General features: G+C 53.6%; 1 protein-coding gene across 20 annotated transcripts in view; it reads right to left on the bottom strand.

The window, feature by feature from the left end:
* Plekha6 (pleckstrin homology domain containing A6) overlaps positions 1 to 18,224 on the bottom strand; it is a 142,008-nt gene that overhangs the window by 25,296 nt on the left and 98,488 nt on the right. For 13 of the 20 annotated variants that reach the window (XM_070041729.1, XM_070041728.1, XM_070041738.1 and 10 more), the window contains 10 exons: positions 17,834 to 17,914; positions 16,832 to 16,946; positions 13,479 to 13,583; positions 12,288 to 12,360; positions 9,833 to 9,933; positions 6,057 to 6,259; positions 4,098 to 4,580; positions 1,826 to 2,342; positions 1,330 to 1,416; positions 240 to 293 (listed from right to left, as the gene is read on the bottom strand). In XM_070041729.1, coding sequence (XP_069897830.1) covers positions 240 to 293; positions 1,330 to 1,416; positions 1,826 to 2,342; positions 4,098 to 4,580; positions 6,057 to 6,259; positions 9,833 to 9,933; positions 12,288 to 12,360; positions 13,479 to 13,583; positions 16,832 to 16,946; positions 17,834 to 17,914 — 1,819 coding nt within the window. The remainder of the gene's footprint in view (positions 1 to 239; positions 294 to 1,329; positions 1,417 to 1,825; positions 2,343 to 4,097; positions 4,581 to 6,056; positions 6,260 to 9,832; positions 9,934 to 12,287; positions 12,361 to 13,478; positions 13,584 to 16,831; positions 16,947 to 17,833; positions 17,915 to 18,224) is intronic. The other 7 variants (XM_070041733.1, XM_070041731.1, XM_070041749.1 and 4 more) reach the window with 3 other exon arrangements.

The following is an 18,224-nucleotide window of genomic DNA, read 5'->3' as shown; positions in this document are numbered from 1 at the left end:
AAATGTGGGGTGGTGTTTGTTATTCACATGCCCATTTATATCAGTCTTTCCCTAGGAAACCCCTAGCTTTCCTAGAGAGCTTTGGAGAGGAGCGGGGTGTGAAGAAGCAAATCAAAACATGAGCCACTTTGTTGTGTCTTTGGCACCAACAAAGGTTGTCAGATGGAAGCTGAGGAATGGGGAGGGGAGGGGGGACACACAGAGGGAGTGGGATGGCATGGGGCACCAGCTCTGCCTACCTGCTGGTCCAAATACTCTAGGTTTCTTTGCAACTGAAGATCTAAAAGTTCATCCTACCCGGAACCCGAGGCCCAGGGGCCAACCAGCAACACAAACAAACAGGAACACACAACAGAAAACAATAAGAAAAACAAAAGAAGAAGAAGAAGCAAAGCAGTTAAGAATTAGCTGGGCAATGACAAGGAGAAGTCTGTCTCTCTTGGCCCCTGAGTGCTTCTGGGGAGGGAGGAGGTGAGGACACACAGGTGGAGGAGGGGCACACTGGGCCCGAGCCCGTCCTCTCTCCAGGTCTGCCTCACGCCCCGGAGAGCACTGAGCATCGCCGCAGCAGTCTGACTACCCTTGCTAGCAGCTGTGTCTGAGTTTTCTGAAAGAATTGGTTGCTTCTGGAAGGGTACACCTGCCATGGGTTCCTTCAATAGGGTTTTGTGACACTGGCAGAGTTGGCATGTGGGCTGAGCAGCAGCCCTGCCCTCCTGTCCAGCCCCCTCCGCCCTGGCGTCCTGCTGCTGCGTATGGACCAGAGATGTGCCTGTTGGTCCCGAGTGGAACATGTGCACAAAGTTCTCCAGAAGGAGGCAAATATTCCCAGGAAATACATTCCAGAAAAAGAGGCAAACAGAAAAAGGAGAAGAAAGGGGAGCAGGCACAACATGGAAAACTTTCTTCCTCAAACACCTCACCTTTCCCCAAAGGTGGTCCCCGAGGCAAAGAGTAAACTTGAAACAAATACATCTGGGGGGGAGGGGAGGAGTTTGGAAGCTCTTGCCTGTTACCAGAAGTTCTAGGCTGGTTTTTCACCCCCATGCATAATCTTAGCCCTGACCCGGCCCCTTCTCCTGCAGGCTGGAGAGGAGAGCTGTGCCCGCTCACGAGGATCAGGAGCTTACGCACTCAGCTCTTATCCTGCTCCTCGCCGTGGGTCACAGGGGAAGAGTAGGTAATTGGCACCAGACTATGCTGGTCCCCAGGAGGGAGGAGGCATCCAGAGGCTGCCTAGAGTGTCCCTGATGCCTTCCCCAGTTCTGCTCTACTTTGGGTGGAGGCAGAGAGAAGAGGTCCTGAGGTGGAGGGGAGGAGAGGACATACCATCTTATCGTGGACCGTGGGGGATGGTGGGTAGTTGTAAGGGAATAGTCCTGCGGGGACTGGCCGCCTGTCTCCCAGGTAATCATACTGGAAGAGAAAGGGAATTGCAGAGATGAGAGGGTCTGGCTGGGATACGGCTTCCTGCGCAACTGAGATTCAAGGTTAGGGAAATCTGTCACAAAGCAGACTTCAAGCTAAAATGGACAGCAGTGTCCTCCCCACCCCCCGGACAATCTACCCAAGTCCTCGAGATTGGGAAAGACAGACTCCCTCTGCTTTGTCATAGATCGCATGGTTTCTAGCATGATCTGGGAACAGGGAGCGAGCAAGGTTCCTATGCAGGAGACAAAGTAATGGCTGGAGCAGCACTCCTTGGGATGGTACCGTAAGCCCTGGGCAGATCACTGGGCCTGGCGGCCCATGTTCCAGAGCACCTCTGCCCTTCCTCTGCAGACATCTTAGGGAACCAAGATGAATGGGCAGGCTGCTGGCTCACCTTTGGGGAGCTGACAGAACGCCTCATCACGTAGGTGGTGGGGTCAGCATAGATATCCTCGCTCCGAGGAGGCAGCCGCTCAAAACGGGCACTGGGAGAGCGGACGGGGGAGTAAATGCGGGCCCGGCCGTAAGAGCCCTGGCTGGGCGAGCGGGGCACGGAGTGGGATCGGGGCTGCAGAGACATGCGGCGCAGGGAGCTGGAGGCGGCGTCTAGCTCATCGTAATAGACTGGCTGCCGGGTGGGACTGGGGATCCAGACAGTGCCATCCTGCCGCCCGTAGCCGGCGGGCTCCTTCCAGTCCCGCATCGGGTAGGCCGGGCCGCTCCCATTGCGGTAGGAGTGGCGCTTGTCCTCCAAAGCCCAGGGTGGGCTGATCCGATCGTAAGCCGGCATGGAGCAGATGCTGTCCGGCCGCACGCCTGGTGGGTAGTACTGGTAATCATCAGGGTACTGGGAAGAGTAGGGGCCGTAATACTCGGGGACCCGGCGGGACACAGGGTAGAACCTAGAGGGACTGAGAGAGGGATGACATGGTAAGGGAAGAGATAAAGTGGTACATCTCCTGTGCCCGTGCTCCAGCCCACCATGTCAGCCAGCATCAAGCAGGTACTTCAACAGGGGAGCCAGCCTCTGAGCACCTAGGGGTGGCCATCACCCAGAAACTGAGATTTATGCCATAGGCTGGGGAGAGCCCCTTCTTCCCTCAGCTCTCTGGGGCCAGAGACTACACCACTCAGAGCTTTTTTTTTTTTTTTAATGCCCTTGAAGGAACCTTTGAGCCTTATTAGCCATCTTCATCCTAGTGTGAACCAGCTTATCAAATGCTTTTCAAGACAGGGAAGAGAACAAATAACAGAAGATTGGAGAGCTTCCTGGGACTCATCCTCAAGAGGCCCATTCACCGGGAACGTGACCACCGGCAGTGATTCACAGCTCTGCCACTAGAGGGCGGTGTCTCCCAGGCACAGGGCTCTGAGGCCCACCCTACAATCCTGAATCTTGTCTGTACCCTCAGGGAAAGGCCACTGCCTACACTGTCAGGCCCAGGAAATGTTCCCAAATATGTGGAAGGCAGTCACTGGATAAAAAAGTAAATTGGGGGCTGGGAAGGTGGCTCAGTGGTAGAACGCTTGCCTTGTATGCATGAGGCCCTGGGTTCGATTCCTCAGCACCACATAAGCAGAAAAAATAAAAAAGCCGGAAGGGGCGCTGTGGCTCAAGTGGTAGAGTACTAGTCTTGAGCTGAAGAGCTGAGGGACAGCGCCCAGGCCCAGAGTTCAGGCCCCACGACCGGACCCCCCCCCCAAAAAAGTAAATTAGTCATCAAAGACAGTATTAAAACCAATGGACTGGGTTTTGTTCCCTTAAAAAGAAAGAATTAAAAAGGCTAGACCTGTCAGGTACCAGTGGCTCCTGCCTGTAATCCTAGCTACTCAGGAGGCTCCAAAATCTGAGGATCGTGGTTCAAAGCTAGCCTGGGCAGGAAAGTCCATGAGATTATTCCCAATAAGCCACTTAGAAAACTGGAAGTGGTGCTGTGGCTCAAGAGGTAGAGCACTAGCCTTGAGCTGAATTGCTGAAGGATAGCGCGTAGGCCCAGAATTCAAGCACCATGATCAACCAAAAAAAAAAAAAAAAAAGGCTAGACCTGTGGCTCAAGCCTATAATCCCAGCTATTTGTGAAGTGGAGTCCAGAGGAGCAAGGTTCAAGACTCGTCTGTTTGTGAGACTCCATCTCCACCAATGGCTGTGTGGAATGGTTCACGCCTGCTATCCCAGCAACATGGGGAAGCACAAATAGGAGGACTGCAATCCAGGCTGTCTTGGATATAGAGCAAGACCCTATCTTGAAAATAACCAAAACGAAGAGGGCTGGCAAGGTGGCTCAAGTGGTAGAGTGCCTACCTAGCAAGTACAAGACCCTGAGTTCAAACCCTAGTACCTGTCTCCACCAGGGTAAGTTCAAGGTGCTGCCCTTGACTTGCCTGATTCCTGGGCTACCCAATGCCTTGTGAAGAAACCCCAGAACTCTCCTGTTCCTTTTAAGGAAACAGACAGGTCAAAATCAGGGGCAGTGGCCAAACTCTAAAGCTGAAGCCATGGTACAGGAAGGACTGAGCAAGCTAGATATCAAGGGACTGCCCTGGCTTCCCAGCTAAGCCCGGCTTCCAGAAGGTCTAGCAGGAACTGCCTCACACATTATCACCTTCGCCCATGCCCTAGCCATCACACCACTCAAGTCCCGGTACAGGCCCCCAGTGGGCCTTACCTCCGAAGGTCTTCGGGCGGGGGCATGCCCCGGCGCAGGTTCACCCACTGCTGAAGCTGGTTCATGGAACTCTTGCGCTGGGCGATTTTGTCAGGGTCAGTTCGTGGTGGGAAGCTCCGTCGGTGCCCCCCAATCTCCCCATCCTGAGGTGGAAAAGCTGTGCTCCCTGGCCGGCTTGGGGAGCTGTATGGCCAGCCATTGGGCTGGGCTGGCTGCTCCCCACCTCCGGGGATCCTGGGGCCCTCGGGGCAAGGGCTGCCGGGATCCGAGGCTGGCTCGGGTCCGGTTGGAAGGCCATTGGCTTTCACCAGAGGCTCTTTCTTGACTTCGGGCCTCTCAGGCCTCCGCTCTGACTTCTCACAGCCTCGGCCGTCCCCCTCCCCTCGCGTCTTGGCCTCTGGCTCTGGCTTGGGGAGGCTGTTGTGAGGTGGCTGGTGATGGTGTTTGCTGGGCGGGATGTTCTCTGAGTCTGGCTTCTCGTGGCTGCAGGATGCCAAAGAACAAGTCCTAAGTATCTCTGGCCCAGCAGAGAATGGGCCGGGGTGGCAGACTGGGAGTGAGTGGAGAGGAATAGGCAAGAAGGTGGCCATGGAGCCAAGGTACACAGATATCTAACTCTGCTTCCCAAACCCTAAGCTCTGGCTCCTTACTCCGGCTGGGCAGCGGTTATGACAATGTATGCTGCTGTTCTCCCTTTGTCTTCCTCCTGGGACACTCTCACTCCTTTCTGCTGACTTCATTGTGAATCCTGCCTTCAGTGAGGGGCAAGACTAACGTCACCTAATCGTGGCCTCCTCTGTCCCTCATCCCCCTCCCCCAGCGGGGCTGGCACGGCACTGGAGCTGCATTGCAGTGACTGTCCCTAGCAACGGAGACTCGGTCCAGGTCCAACCATCTCCCAGGGAAAGCTACTTCACTACTTCCTTACATCTTGGGCTCCTCACTAACAAAATTGGTCTAGATGCCGCCTTCCTCAGAGGGCTGCTGTAAGATCAAATGTGGCAGGTGGCAGACAGGAGTCAGTGTCACCAAATCCATGGGCACATAAGCCATGCCAACTCCCTTCTCCAAAACATGTCCCTTCCCCGAGTGAATTTCCACTGGCCTGTGGGTTCCCTGAGGGCAGGGACAGGCAGATGTGCTGCCCTTGCATTTCCACGCGCGTGGCATAACATCCAACACTTTTATGTTTCAGTAAGTACTTCTGACATGAAGGAAGGAACTTCTGGAAGTGCACAAAGATGACACTTTGTGACAACGTTCTCTCCTTGGCTCCCTGAGTTTGACATATTCAAGCAAGCCTGTGAAGATACTGCTGGGTAAATATCTCTACAACACGTGTCTAAACCTGGCGTCTATACCGAAAGACCCCTTCCTCCAGATCCCCAGTCACACCTAGCTCAGGCTTATCCCCAGCGGAGGGAGAGCCAGGCACCGAGGCTGTGGGTGACGATGGGTGTGGAAAGCGCCATATGGTAAGTGTTTGCTGTCTGTCGAGGATTTCACAGACACTGCTGTCCCCACCGCCACCCTGTGAGGCGGTGGGATCGTAATGGCTGGTTTTGAGGACAGGAAACTCAGATCCACGATGGCAGACGACAGTCACCCTGTGGCCCAGCGACCAAACGGCCATTCAAACCTGAGTCCCCCTTCCTCCGAAGTCTGTGTGCTCACACAAGGCTGAGCATGAGCAAACCACCCTCACCTTTGGCTCCTGGCCTCAATGGCACCCAACTTCTCTGTGGCCGAACAGGGGATGGGACTCCATCTGCCCTGTAGAGGGGCAGAGAGAAGAAGAGGAGCCAAACAGGGGGCTGGGACAGGGGATGGGACTCCATCTGCCCTGTTTGGATGAAAGGAAAGAGTTCCCACACTCTCCAGAGGCTTACGCCAGCACGCGGGATGCTGCAGTGGCACGGAGCCGAGGGTTTCTAGAATGTTCTCCTTTCTGGCACTCACCTGTGTCGCACAGGCTGGGGCCCCGACTTCTGCGCTGGGGGGATCTGTACCCGGGCAGCCTCCCCCATGGCCTGGATCCAGGCCTCCTGCTCCTCGGGGCTCTCGGCGCTGAAGAAGTAGGTGCGGACTCCAGCGTGCTCAGCCTGTGGGGAGAGGCAGTGCGTGGGACTGGCCCCGGCCTCGTCTACCCAGCACACGGCCACCTGCAGGGGAGAACACCAAGGCCCAGAGAGGGCCATCGGTCAGGCCCTTCCTCAGCCCGCAGCTCTTCCCCAGAGGAGCTCAGGAGCAAGATGAGGAGGGGGGGCGACACGGCTACCCCATGGGCACTAGCTGGCATAGAGCATCTGCCTTGAGTAGGTGTCTGAATGGCACCAGGCAGCCCAGTAGCCAAGTAAGCCTACCTGCCCCACCTGTGGTGATTAGAAGCCCAAGGGACAACTAGTCACCCGCTCTCCCCTCCCTTCCGCATTTGAACCAAAAAGGAATTACCCAGAGTCTGGGGGCGATGGCTGAGTGAGCCCAGCTTTGCTGCTGGGAGCTGGCCCCGTCCCTTCCTAGAGGGGAGGCATGCAAGGGAACGCATTGACAGACGGACAGAGCACACTACCTAGTTGGTGGCCGTGAGCAGGCGCAGCGGGCGGGAACCCAGAAAGCCAGCTCCTGTCGGAGGAGGGGTCCTCACGCCGTCAGGAGAAGCAGAGAACAGGTCAACCGACACCAGAGGGAAAGACAGACACCAGGAGGCAGGAAACGGTGAGGAACAAGAAGAGGGGAGGGTGGACTGTCCCCTTTTTTAACTCCTGGTCACCAATGGAAAGGAGAGCACCCACCATGGCCCATGAAGGGGCCAGGGCTCTTCTCTGGCCTTAGGGGCTACAACCAACTTAATGAGAAAGGACTGAGACACCCAGTGTTCTTGAGCTACGGGAAGAAGGGCCACAGGACTCAAATTGTTTTTCCAGGACCTGCATACTCTCTAAGCAAGAGTCACAACCTCCCAAGAAAGCTTGGGCTTTTCTCACTAAACAGGAAGGTTCTGGTAAGGATCCAGAGACGCTAGAAGGAGCTTTAATCCCTCTGACCCCTCCTTGGCCCATGGAGGGCTGAGGAGGACAGGCACGAGGCTCCTCTAAGGCCTGAGAGCCTCAGAGGTGAAATTCCACCCATGTTTTCGGGACCCAGCCTTCTTGAGGCTCCCTTGCCTGAAGCCAGGTCTGCACCATGTCCGCCTGTCCTCAGCCCCGGATTATGCAGACAGGAGCCTGAAAATAATTACTCAGCAGGATCAGGCAGGGAGGGACTGGCCGTGTTCCTCCGGACCCAACTGGCTGTCTCCACGGTCCAGCAGAGGGCCAGGCACGTGGGCAGAGCTGAGGACCCTGTGGGAGAGGGCCAGCCAGGGGGCCAGCTGTAAGGAGGCTGTTGGGACTTGAATCTACACAGAGGCAGACAGCCCGAGGGGGGGGGGGGAGTGGTGGTGCGGGGCTGGGCTGAGCCCTCTGGGTGGGGAATACTGGGCTAGTATGGGGTAGCTGGTGACACAGGCAGGGCTGGTACATTCTAGGCCCAGTATGAGTAGGCAAGGAATGAATCCCTCAATTCAGTGAGCATCCGGTAAGGGCCTGTGTGTAGCTCGCTGGGGGCACCAGTCCCAAGGACAGCAAAGATGTGCCCTTGAACTTGAGCTCACATTCGCGCTGGGGACAAAACATGCCAGGGGACACAAGAAGTAAACAGACCCGGTGACAAGTGCTGGTGATGGGAGGGGGCGGGGGAGGCAGAGGGCCTGGGAAAAGACAGGGCTATTGACTGGGGAGAGACTAGGGACAGGGGCTTGGAGCTATGAGCTATGAAAGGGACCGGAGAATTGAGGGCAGGGCCCTGCAGGCGAAGGCTGTGCTAGAAAGAAGTGAAGGCATTCAGCTGTAGCCTGAGCAGGGACAGTCCCTGGCTCTTCATTATTGGTCATACAAGAGTTCTGCTTGGTGGCCACAGCGGGACAAGCCTCCTGTCTGTCTGTCTCAGCTCCCCTCCCTTCCCTGGGGAAGGGCCCCTGAATAGCCACAGTGAGAACCCTTTGTGGCCCACTGAGCCATGGCCTTTGAGCCTGGCCTTAAAGAGACAGTGCATGCTTTGGGGAAAGAAAGATGGGGTGAGAGACTGGTAGGCATAGGAGTGAGGTCTGGGCTCTGCAGCCGGATGTGTGCCAGTCATTCCAGGACATTGATCTGATGCCTGCTGCTGGCACAGCTCCAAGCTGGGATGTGTGTGTCTCTGACAGGTCTGGTGGGAAGGGGGAGACAGGTTGCGGATGGTGTGTGGGTGCCAATGTGTCTGTGTTTGTTGTTAGTTAAACAGCCTGTTCGTATTCCCCCAGCTAGAACCCGGCTCCCTGCAGTCAAGAGTTTTATTAATTGTTCACTCTCTTCACACCTCTGGCACATGAGACCCTGGCGGGCTGGAAACTAATTATGTGCCAAATAGGTCCTCCCTGTTCCCAGTGGCAGGGCCAGTGTGTGCTGCCCACCTCCGCTCTGTGGCCACGTGACTAGAGTCCACAGGACAGAAAGGCCCACAGGTCCAGTCTCCTAACCCCACTGCCTAAGGTTTCAAAGGTCTTGAGCAGCAAGACCCTTTTTTTTTTTTTTTTTTTGGGTCCGGTCGTGGGGCCTGAACTCTGGGCCTGGGCGCTGTCCCTCAGCTCTTCAGCTCAAGGCTAGCGCTCTACCACTTGAGCCATAGCACCACTTCTGGCTTTTTTTTCTGCTACTGTGGTGCTGAGGAATTGAACCCAGGGCCTCATGCATGCAAGGCAAGCGCTCTACCACTGAGCCAACTTCTCAGCCCACAGCAAGACCCTTAAAAGCAGGGAAAAGAGGGCTTTTCAGTCACACATGCAGAGTCCACATTATAATTTCCTATTTGGGAAATGGAAAGGAGCCTATGGTTTATGTATCACAAGACACAAAAAGGGCAGGAGACTTTTATAGTTTTTAATGGGTCATGAATTTTTAAATGTGGAAAAACACTGGCTTGCAGGCACATCTTTGCCAGGTGGGTCCCCTGGGGCTTCTGCAGAAGCCCCACTTTCCTGTGCGCTTGTCCTCTCCAAGCGTTTGTTGTCTACAGGGCTGGGGTGTAGCTCAGCGCTGCAGAGCTTGCTTGCCAAACATGCACAAGGCCCTGGATTCCATCCCCAGCAACACACACACACACACACACACACACACACACACACACACACACACACACACACACACACACACACGATTATTGCCTACATAAGGTTTGCAGGTTGGGATTAGAACAAAAGTTAACACTGAATTTTCTCTGAAGACTGAAATGTAAGTTTGACTAAAAGGGGAATGGTGGTCCAGCTCCCTGAGTCTCAAGTAGGGAAAAAGGCTTTCCAGAAAAAGATCTCTGAACCCTAAACCCTACCAGCTATGGCTCTCATCCCCGAAGAGATTCCTCAGGACAGGCTGCTAGACAGAAGGTCCAGGGACACAGGTTGTAACTTTTTTCCCAGTAGCAACAGTGGCTGTCACAGGCCCACCTCTACCAACCCACTTGGGAGCAACTACCACTGCACCCCTAGGAGGAGAAGAGACCCCAGCTCAGCCTCACGAAGCTTCACGGGATGGAGGGTGGGGGGGAGGGCTCCTGGTGGCCACCCCTTGTTCCTCTCCTTCCTCTCCCCGTGGTCCATCATTTGGGCTTCTAGAAAGAGCAGGGTCCCTCCCCACTGGCCTGGGAGAGGAGGGCCAACTGACCTTAAATGTGTGCTTCCGGCTAATGTTGTCTGAGGGCTGCACAGCTGCAACCCGGAAGCTCAGGAGAGGGATGCTGCCCAGGATGCTCTCTTCCTTCTCATCTGTAAGGGAAAAGAAGCACAAAGATGTGTGCATGGGTGTGTGGCCCCCTGGGCAGAAGGGAGGGCGAGACGCTCATCAGCTCTACTGTGATAAATACAGTGAGTGCTTGATATCCGCCTATGGCTAGTCAAGACACTCAAGGCCAGCACCCCCCAAGAGGCCTTCCCTGGCATGGGGGTGAGGGGCTATTCCAGGGTCTAGATGCTATTTTAGACAGTGCCCTCTAGTGGTTAGTGAAAGTGGTGCCCATATCAAGTGCATGGTGTCAGGTGTTTGCCTCTAATGCTTTGGTCAATTGTGGTTCTGTCAAGTACCTACTACTGTTTCCAGCTGGCAGGTCAGGAAGTTGAAACAAACAGGCTGAGGAGTTTGTTCAAGGTTCCTTAAGCAGTAAGTCATGGGCTTGGTTTCTAAACCTAGGACTGGACTCCAAAGCTAGCATTCTTAACCCCTATTCTATCTATTTAGCCTCCAAAACAGGACAGTCCAACAGCAATACATGCCGCAAAGGGACAAAGGGGACAGGACAGAGCATGACAGGGTGTGCCAGCCTCTTATTCTCTCTCTCTCTCTCTCGCTGTTATTCCAAGTAGGATGGTGCTATGCACCTTTAGCTGGCCTCAAAACTCACAACCCTCCTGTCTCAGCCTCTTGAACACTGATTACAGGTGTGCACACCACAGCTGGCTTCAGGTACCTCTAAGGTTCTCCCAGCCCCACCCCCAACCCCTGCAACCTGCTTTACCCTTTCCCTCTGCAGACCCCATTCAGGCCCTAGTTCCCCATAGGAAAGCACACTATACACAGAGCCCTGGCCTCTGCTGGTAGAATCAGGCTGACAATTGGGCTGTTACATAATTCACCCTGGGTATGCAAAGGAGCCTGATGAATTATCTATGGACCCAAGCTGTCAGCAGGAAGCCAGGAAGGCAGGAGCATGGGATGGGGGAGGCAAATATTAGGCCACAAGAGGACCTTCCCTCCTCCCCCATCCCTTAGGACTGCTATTCATTCCCAGGGAGAGGCTCAGAAAAATCTTCCATTATGGCTCAGTTAAGAATCGTCAGATAAACTGCTGTGGGCTTACAACACCCAGAGTGCTGCATCTTCCCTGAGCACATCCACAAGACACTTGGTCTGTGGTTGGGCTTCTCTGTCCACCCACCCCTGACCCTGGCAGGCTCCAGAAGTCAGGGTAAGCTGAAGGAGCAGGAGGGGGCTGGATCAGAAGACAAGGGGAAAAACCAGGGTCTCTGCAGAAAAGGGGCAAAAGGATGGAAGACGGCATCACAGTCCACTGAGAGGTGGCCTGGGGATACGACGCTTCCCTGGTCAGTTTTCTGAGGCTGGGTGACTGACAAAGGATTTATTTTGGCTGGCAGTTCTGGAAGCTGGGAGGTCCAAGAGCCTGGTGCTCGCATCTGCTAAGGTCAAGAGGAAACAAACCAAACCGGAAGGTGGCCTCCTTGCTTTCTAACACCAGCCGTGTAGGCTGAGCCCACTCATCCCTCACTTCTCAGCATCATTGTATAGGAATCAGATTGAAACATGAGTCTGGGCAGGGACAAATTACATCCAGGTCCCAGCACCCCTGCATGGTGCCGGGCGGAGTCCATCTAGAGGATGGCAGCGCTAGGTCTAGGCAGATTCTTCTCTCCCAGTTATGGATTCTTCTCTGTGCCTGGCCCAGGTAGCCATAAGCCCTGCCTGCCCCAACTCAGGGAGAGCGGAGCTGAGGGCCAGGGGGTCAATGAGTGCAATTCTTGTTTGTCAGCGTTAATGATTTACCAAACTTCCCAGGAGGCCTGAGGAAGTGGAGCAAACAGCCTCTCCTCTGCTAGATCATTTCACCCTCTCTCCCCTCATCCACCATACCTGCTTCCTAGACACAGCAGACGACACCCACAGCATCACTGGCCCTCAGCCCCTGCCTGTGCCCTCTGGATCTGCTTGGCATATTCTGCTTGTGTGCATTTTTTTTTGGGTCTGTTATGGGGCTTGAACTCAGGGCAAAGAACAAAAACTGGCACATGCGTGTGTCATGGACCAGAACACGCATCCATGGGGCATGAGGGACCTCCACTAGAGGTGACCTCCTCCCCCCCCCCCCCCCCCGTCCCACCCCACCCCAGGGCTTCACCATCCAAATGACTATCACCAGCCAGGACCAGGGCTCTGCCCCACAAGGGTGAAGTCATCACCATTTGAATGAGTGAATCAACAAATGTGAGGACACCCCCCCCCCCCGCCACTTACAGAGGGGGGACTTGCTCTGCCAGTGCCCAGGGGTAAGGCAGGATGAGGCCCCACCTCCCTGGCCTCGCAGGCCCTGCCCGTCCCAGAGAGAGCTCACCTTTGTAGTAGAAGAGGCAGCGGTCCACCAGGACAAACCAGCGCTTGTTCCATTGCTTTACCCCAGAACTGGCCTGCAGAACACGTGGAAAGACATGGGTGGGGGACGGGGGGCTGTGAGCTGGGTATGGAAGAGGAGGTAGATGCCATACGAGTTCCCAGGACATCCTGGCTCTGGCTACAGCTCTGCCACTAACATGAGGCAGCAACACCCCTTGAGCGCTCAGGCACTGGGAACTGACATGAGATCACGGCCCGTGATCTCCCAGAGCGTCATCCAGCACTGAGGCTCTGCACCTTAGCAGGGAAGAGCAAAGGGGCAAGAGATGAGACAGAGTAGAGGGGTGAGCAGAGGGGCAGGCAAGGACATGGGAAGGTCAGTCTGGGGAGAACCTGTGGGTCCCTGGATTTGAACGCCCCCTGTGCCCACTTCAGCAAGAAGACCTGTAGGGAGGAGCCAGCAGTAGGCTCCACTGGGGTTGGGGACCCAGCACATTTCAAAGTCATTGCATCTTCCCTGCAGAAATCCCACCAGTATTCCCAAATGTCATACTAAGCCTTCGGTGTGACTTTGGGAAAGATGCTCAACCTCTCTGAGACTTTTTTTTGTTTGTTTGTTTGGTTGTGGGGCTTGAACTTTGGGCTTGGGCACTGTCCCTCAGCTCTTCAGCTCAAGGTGAGCTCTCTACCACTTGAACCACAGCACCACTTCTGGTTTTTGAATGGTTTATTGGAGATAAGAGTCTCATGGACTTTCCTGCCCGGGCTGGCTTTGAACCTCGATCCTCAGATCTCAGACTCCTGAGTAGCTAGTATTACAGGCGTGAGCCACCAGCGCCCAGCTCTCTCTGAGCCTTTATACAATTAGGACATTCATTCACAAACAAACTATATGGATGGCCCCTAGCACAGAGGACTTCCAATGCAACAGAAGGAGGTAGGGACTATAGTGGGTGGAATGGCAGGGCAGCCTTACTTGTTTGTTTTTTTTGTCAGTCTTGGAGCTTGAACTCAGGGCCTGGGCACTGTCCCTGGGCTTCTTTTTTTTGTTTAAGGCTAGCACTATACCACTTGAGCCACAGCACCACTTCTGGCTTTTTCTGTGTGTGTTGGTACTGAGGAATGGAACCCAGGTTTCATGCATGCAAGGCAAGCACTAGACCACTAGGCCACCTTCCCAGCCCAGCCTTACTTGTTTGAAGAGCCAGCCCGCTTTGGTGACAGGTGCATTGAGGTTCCGCTTCATGGAATGAGAGCGCTTGCCAAAGGCGATGGCTTTGCGGGATGCCCGAGTGGCCTAGGGAGGCAGAGAGAGAAGACGGCTTCACTTCCTTCCTCTCCTCTCGTGCTGTCCTGCTGGGAGCTGTAGCTCTAGCTGGCCCCCGAGTGTCCTCCTGTTAACAGGCCCTTGTGTGAGTTCTGGGTCTGTTGTTACTAAGTCAAGGTCATGGCCTTTTAATTGTTTGACTCTTTTCCTCATCTCTAAAATGGGTCTCAAAATAATAGTCCTACCTTGTCTTATCAGTTCTTTCGCTCCTGTCCTGTCCTTCCTTCCCTTTCTCTCCTTACTCCCCAGCTTTCCCACAGGCTTTCTAGAACCCCCTGACCGTGAGACAATCCCCTATACCATATGCTTTCTGAGCCCTCGCTGCCTCGGGCTTGACACCCTGGAGAACTGGGGGATAGTGCTCCCCAGCTCCTCGGCCCCGGGACACTGCCATTCTTCCCCATTCTGGTGACAATCCTCGAAGCACCAGTGCCTGATCTCTTCCTGTTTACCTCTCATCACCACCAGCTTTTAGATCTTTCTTTCAGAATCTGAGGGTTTGGATAACACCCTCCTCATTCTCAGTCTTGCAATCACCTTAGGAAATGCCACTGTCCTTGGGAGGTCCCACCGAGGCCCTGATTTCTTACTATGTGGACCTGTCTACTCCTGACACCGCCCCCCCATGCCAGCCACTCTCTCCTAGGATGGCACCTTAGATCCCACCAGCCCCAAGATGTTTTGTCACCCACATCTTCAATTACACTAGTCCCATTTGTGTGTGTGTGTGTGTGTGTGTGTGCGTGCGCGCATGCGTGCTTGAACTCAGGGCCTGGGCACTATTTCTGAGCTTCTTTTGCTCAAAGCTAGCACTCTACCCCTTGAGCCACAGCACCACTTCTGGCTTTTTTCTGTGCATGTGGTACTGAGGAATTGAACCTAGGGCTTCATGCATGCAAAGCAAGCACTCTACCACCAAGCCATCTTCCCAGCCCTCCACTCCCCTTTTTGTCCAGGATGTACCACCTACTTTTTGATTTTAGTTATTTTTCTCCCCAATCATTTTCAAAAGCCCCACCCATTGTCTTTTGGCTTAATCTTTTCTAAAAGTCCATTATTTCAAATTAATCAAATTATCTACTCTGCTTGGACTCACAACTAGATTAGGGAGAAAAAAAATGTATACTGCATGCAGATGAGGTCATCACAAACCCACAGAACCCTGGATGGCACTCTCTCCCCACCCCTACCATCTCCCCTGTCCTCCAGCCTCTACCCTCTGCCCTCCCACAGCAGACCTGACTTTCCCCACAGAGGAAATGGAAGTTGTCCGACACAGACACGTACTTCCTCAATTTCACACCCTTTTACCCAGAAAATGACTGCCTTCTCCACTGCCCTTGCCTCTTTCCCTCCAAGGTCAAAAGAAGGAGCCTCCGCCTCCTTCCCAGGAACACCTGAGCTCCTGTCTCCTCTGAGGCCGCTCTGCTACCCGCTCCCCTCATCTGTCTTCACTGGGTCTTTCTCCTGCTGGCTGCTCTTGCCCAGCCAGCATGCTCCCGGCTCTCCACCCCAAAGCATCTGTGTCTCTCCCACTCCCACACGCCCTGAAGTCCCTTTGAACCCTCGTCCTCTGTCCATTATAAAGCGAGACCCCTCCCTGCTCCCCCCTCTCCAGGGTTGGGCATTGGGAAGAGCCCATCTTCCCTCTTTTCAGAACTATGAAATCACCTCTACTTCTTTCTGCAATGGCTCTTCCATTTCCACTGAATTAAGATTGGTCAGCCTTTGACCACTCTATACCACTGGCCAATACTAACTCTCCTGCCTGAGACTCTTCTTTGCTCTCCACCCCACTAATATTTTCCTTTCAGTCTCTCTATCTCTCTGACTGCTCCCTCTCTGTCTCCCTTTGTTCTAAGGGCTGGCAGATCTCAGCCAAACTTTTATTATTTTGAGGTCTTATTACATATCACACCTGAATAAGCTCATCTATGGCCATGGCTTCAACCAGCAACACGACAAAGATTCTCCAACCCAAATTTAAGACTTTCTCCTAGTGCTAGTCCATTTTATAACCAAATGTCTGACCAGGATTAAGTAAGGGAAATGTCAAATTCATTCTACCCAAGTCTCTTTGTTCTATATCCTTCCTTAGTGAACAGTGCTAAGATCCACCCATCCACCCACAACCCATACCAGAAATCTGCGGGGTCTCATACTCTTTCCTCCCTTCTTCCACTTCTTGTGTTTGGGAAATAATGAGACTTGAACTCAGGGCCTTGTGTTTACTAGGCAGACATTCTCCCTCTCGAGCTATGCCCTGGCCCAAGTGGCTCTTTTAGGGGGAGTACGTTGTAGTGGAGGGAAAGAACCCAGGGCTTTGCCCAGGCTAGACAAATGTTCTGCTGCTGAGGCAAACCAACCTCCAGCCTCAATCTATCTTCATTTTAACTTTGTGTGTGTGTGTGTGTGTGTGTGTGTGTGTGTGTGTGTGTGTGTGTGTGTGTGTGTGTGTGTGTGTGTGTGTGTGTGTGTGTGTGTGTGTGTGTGTGTGTGTGTGTGTGTGGTGTGTGTGTATCCTTGGGCTTGAACTCAGGGCCTGGGTGCTGTCCCTGAGCTTTCTTTTGCTCAAGGTTAGTGCTCTACCATTTGAGCCACAGCTCCACTTCCAGCTTTTTGTTAGTTAATTGGAGATAAGAGTCTCATGGACTTTTCTGCCCAGCCTGCAGTCCTCAGATCTCAGCCTCCTGAGTAGCTAAGATTACAGGTGTGAGCCTCTGGTGCTGGCTGAGACTATTTTCTTAATAAGGTTCTAATCTATTTTTTAGTTTAGATCCCCATCTATCTCTTCTTGCCATCTATCCTGGGCAATAAATTAGGTTATTTTTTCCTAAAACACAATATAATCATGCCACTCTCTTGCTAAAAATTTCTCACTAGCTCTCACCACTGAGGTGAGAGTTGAGATTCTTTTTTTTTTTTTTTTTTTGGTCAGTCGTGGGACTTGAACGCTGGGCCTGGGCGCTGTCCCTGAGCTCTTCAGCTCAAGTAGAGTGCTCTACCACCACAGCACCACTTCCAGTTTTCTGGTGGTTTATTGGAGATGAGACTCATGGACTTTCCTGCCTAGGCTGGCTCTGAACCTCAGATCTCAACCTCCTGAGGAGCTAGGATTACAGGCATGAGCCACTGATGCCTGGCTCCTAGGAGTTTTTGAGAACCAACCAAGTATGTACTGAGGGCATTTCCCAGCTTGCCCTGTGGGCTGGACTCACCCGGAGGTTGGGCCGCTCGAGAGGGACTTCGGACACCATGCTGTGGTTGGAAAGGTCGCTGTTGGTGGTAGCAGGGCGTTTCCCACCTGTTTTACTGGACATGTCCAAGGCCGATCTGATTTCAAGTTGACCAGAAGAAAGAGACTAGTCAGAGCCCAAGAGCAAAGGGAAACACCAACCCTCCTCTCCACCCTGTTCCCCTTGTCCAAGAGCCAGCACAAAATTATCCTCTAGGTGGTCATGAAATGTCATCTCAGCAGTTCCTTTGGCTCTCTTGGATTGTAGAGCAGCCATCATGGGCTGTTTCTTCTCTTTCCTAATAATTTGTTTCAAAAATCTAGACCCTGAGACTCTAGAATGCCTTTTTGTGTGTGTGTGTGCTAGTACTGGGACTTGAACTCAGGACTTGGTCACCATCTCTGAATGTTTTCACTCAAGGCTGGTTCTCTACTTACTCAGCTCTATTTTGTTTTTGTTTTTGTTTTGGGTCCTGTCATGGGGCCTGAACTCTGGGCCTGGGCGCTGTCCCTCAGCTCTTCAGCTCAAGGCTAGCGCTCTACCACTTGAGCCACAGCGCCACTTCTGGCTTTTTTTCTTTTTGCTTATGTGGTGCTGAGGAATCGAACCCAGGGCCTCAGGCATGCAAGGCAAGTGCTCTACCACTGAGCCACCTTCCCAGCCCTCAGCTCTATTTTGAAAGACAAGAGTCTCAAGAACTTTTCTGCTCAGGCTGGCTTTGAACTGCAATCCTTAGATCTCAGCCACCTGAGTAGCAAGGATTACAGGTGTGAGCCACTGGCACCTGGCTCAGCCTGCTTCTTCTCCTCAATTTTGAGGGCCCAATGAGTGGCTTAGAGGCTGTAAGAGTCACCTCTGTATCTCTTCCTCCTCCTCTCACGGATGAGCCAGGACTCGTGGAGAGAAGACGGAGCACGGAGCAGCCCCTATTTTGTCAGATGCCTGGAGGACAGTGGTCATAAAGGACAAAAAGGGCAAGCTTACGTTTTCAAGTCAAACTTTTTGTTCTCCTCTGGGACCTGGCCAGTCACTGGGTGTTGGAATGTGTTCCGTCTTTCATTGTGGCTGTAGAGGGAAAAAAAAGAGGGCAGAGCTATAGTACAGATGCAGACAACAGAAATGTGGGCCAGGAAGAGGACAGGTCCTGGGCCGGGGCAGATGACCACAGAAGGAGCGGTGCCTGGCCTGGGGGCAGGAGGGCGACTGGGCTGTGGTAGAAGCTGCAGCAGGGTGGGCTGGGGTGGGGGGTTGTGTCACAACCTGGTCCTCTTTCACTGTCCGTGTTAGTCACCTACTAGAGATGCCCAAGCTGAACTCATTCAGGGGTCACTTTAGGTGGGGATGTTTCCCTTGCTGATTCAACACGGTCCTGAGT

Source organism: Dipodomys merriami, unplaced genomic scaffold (assembly GCF_024711535.1).
Source record: "Dipodomys merriami isolate MVZ:Mamm:240054 unplaced genomic scaffold, mDipMer1.0.p SCAF_31, whole genome shotgun sequence".
Taxonomy (NCBI): domain Eukaryota; kingdom Metazoa; phylum Chordata; class Mammalia; order Rodentia; family Heteromyidae; genus Dipodomys; species Dipodomys merriami.
Note: the sequence above shows the minus strand (reverse complement) of the source record. Positions and strands in the feature narration are given on the sequence as shown.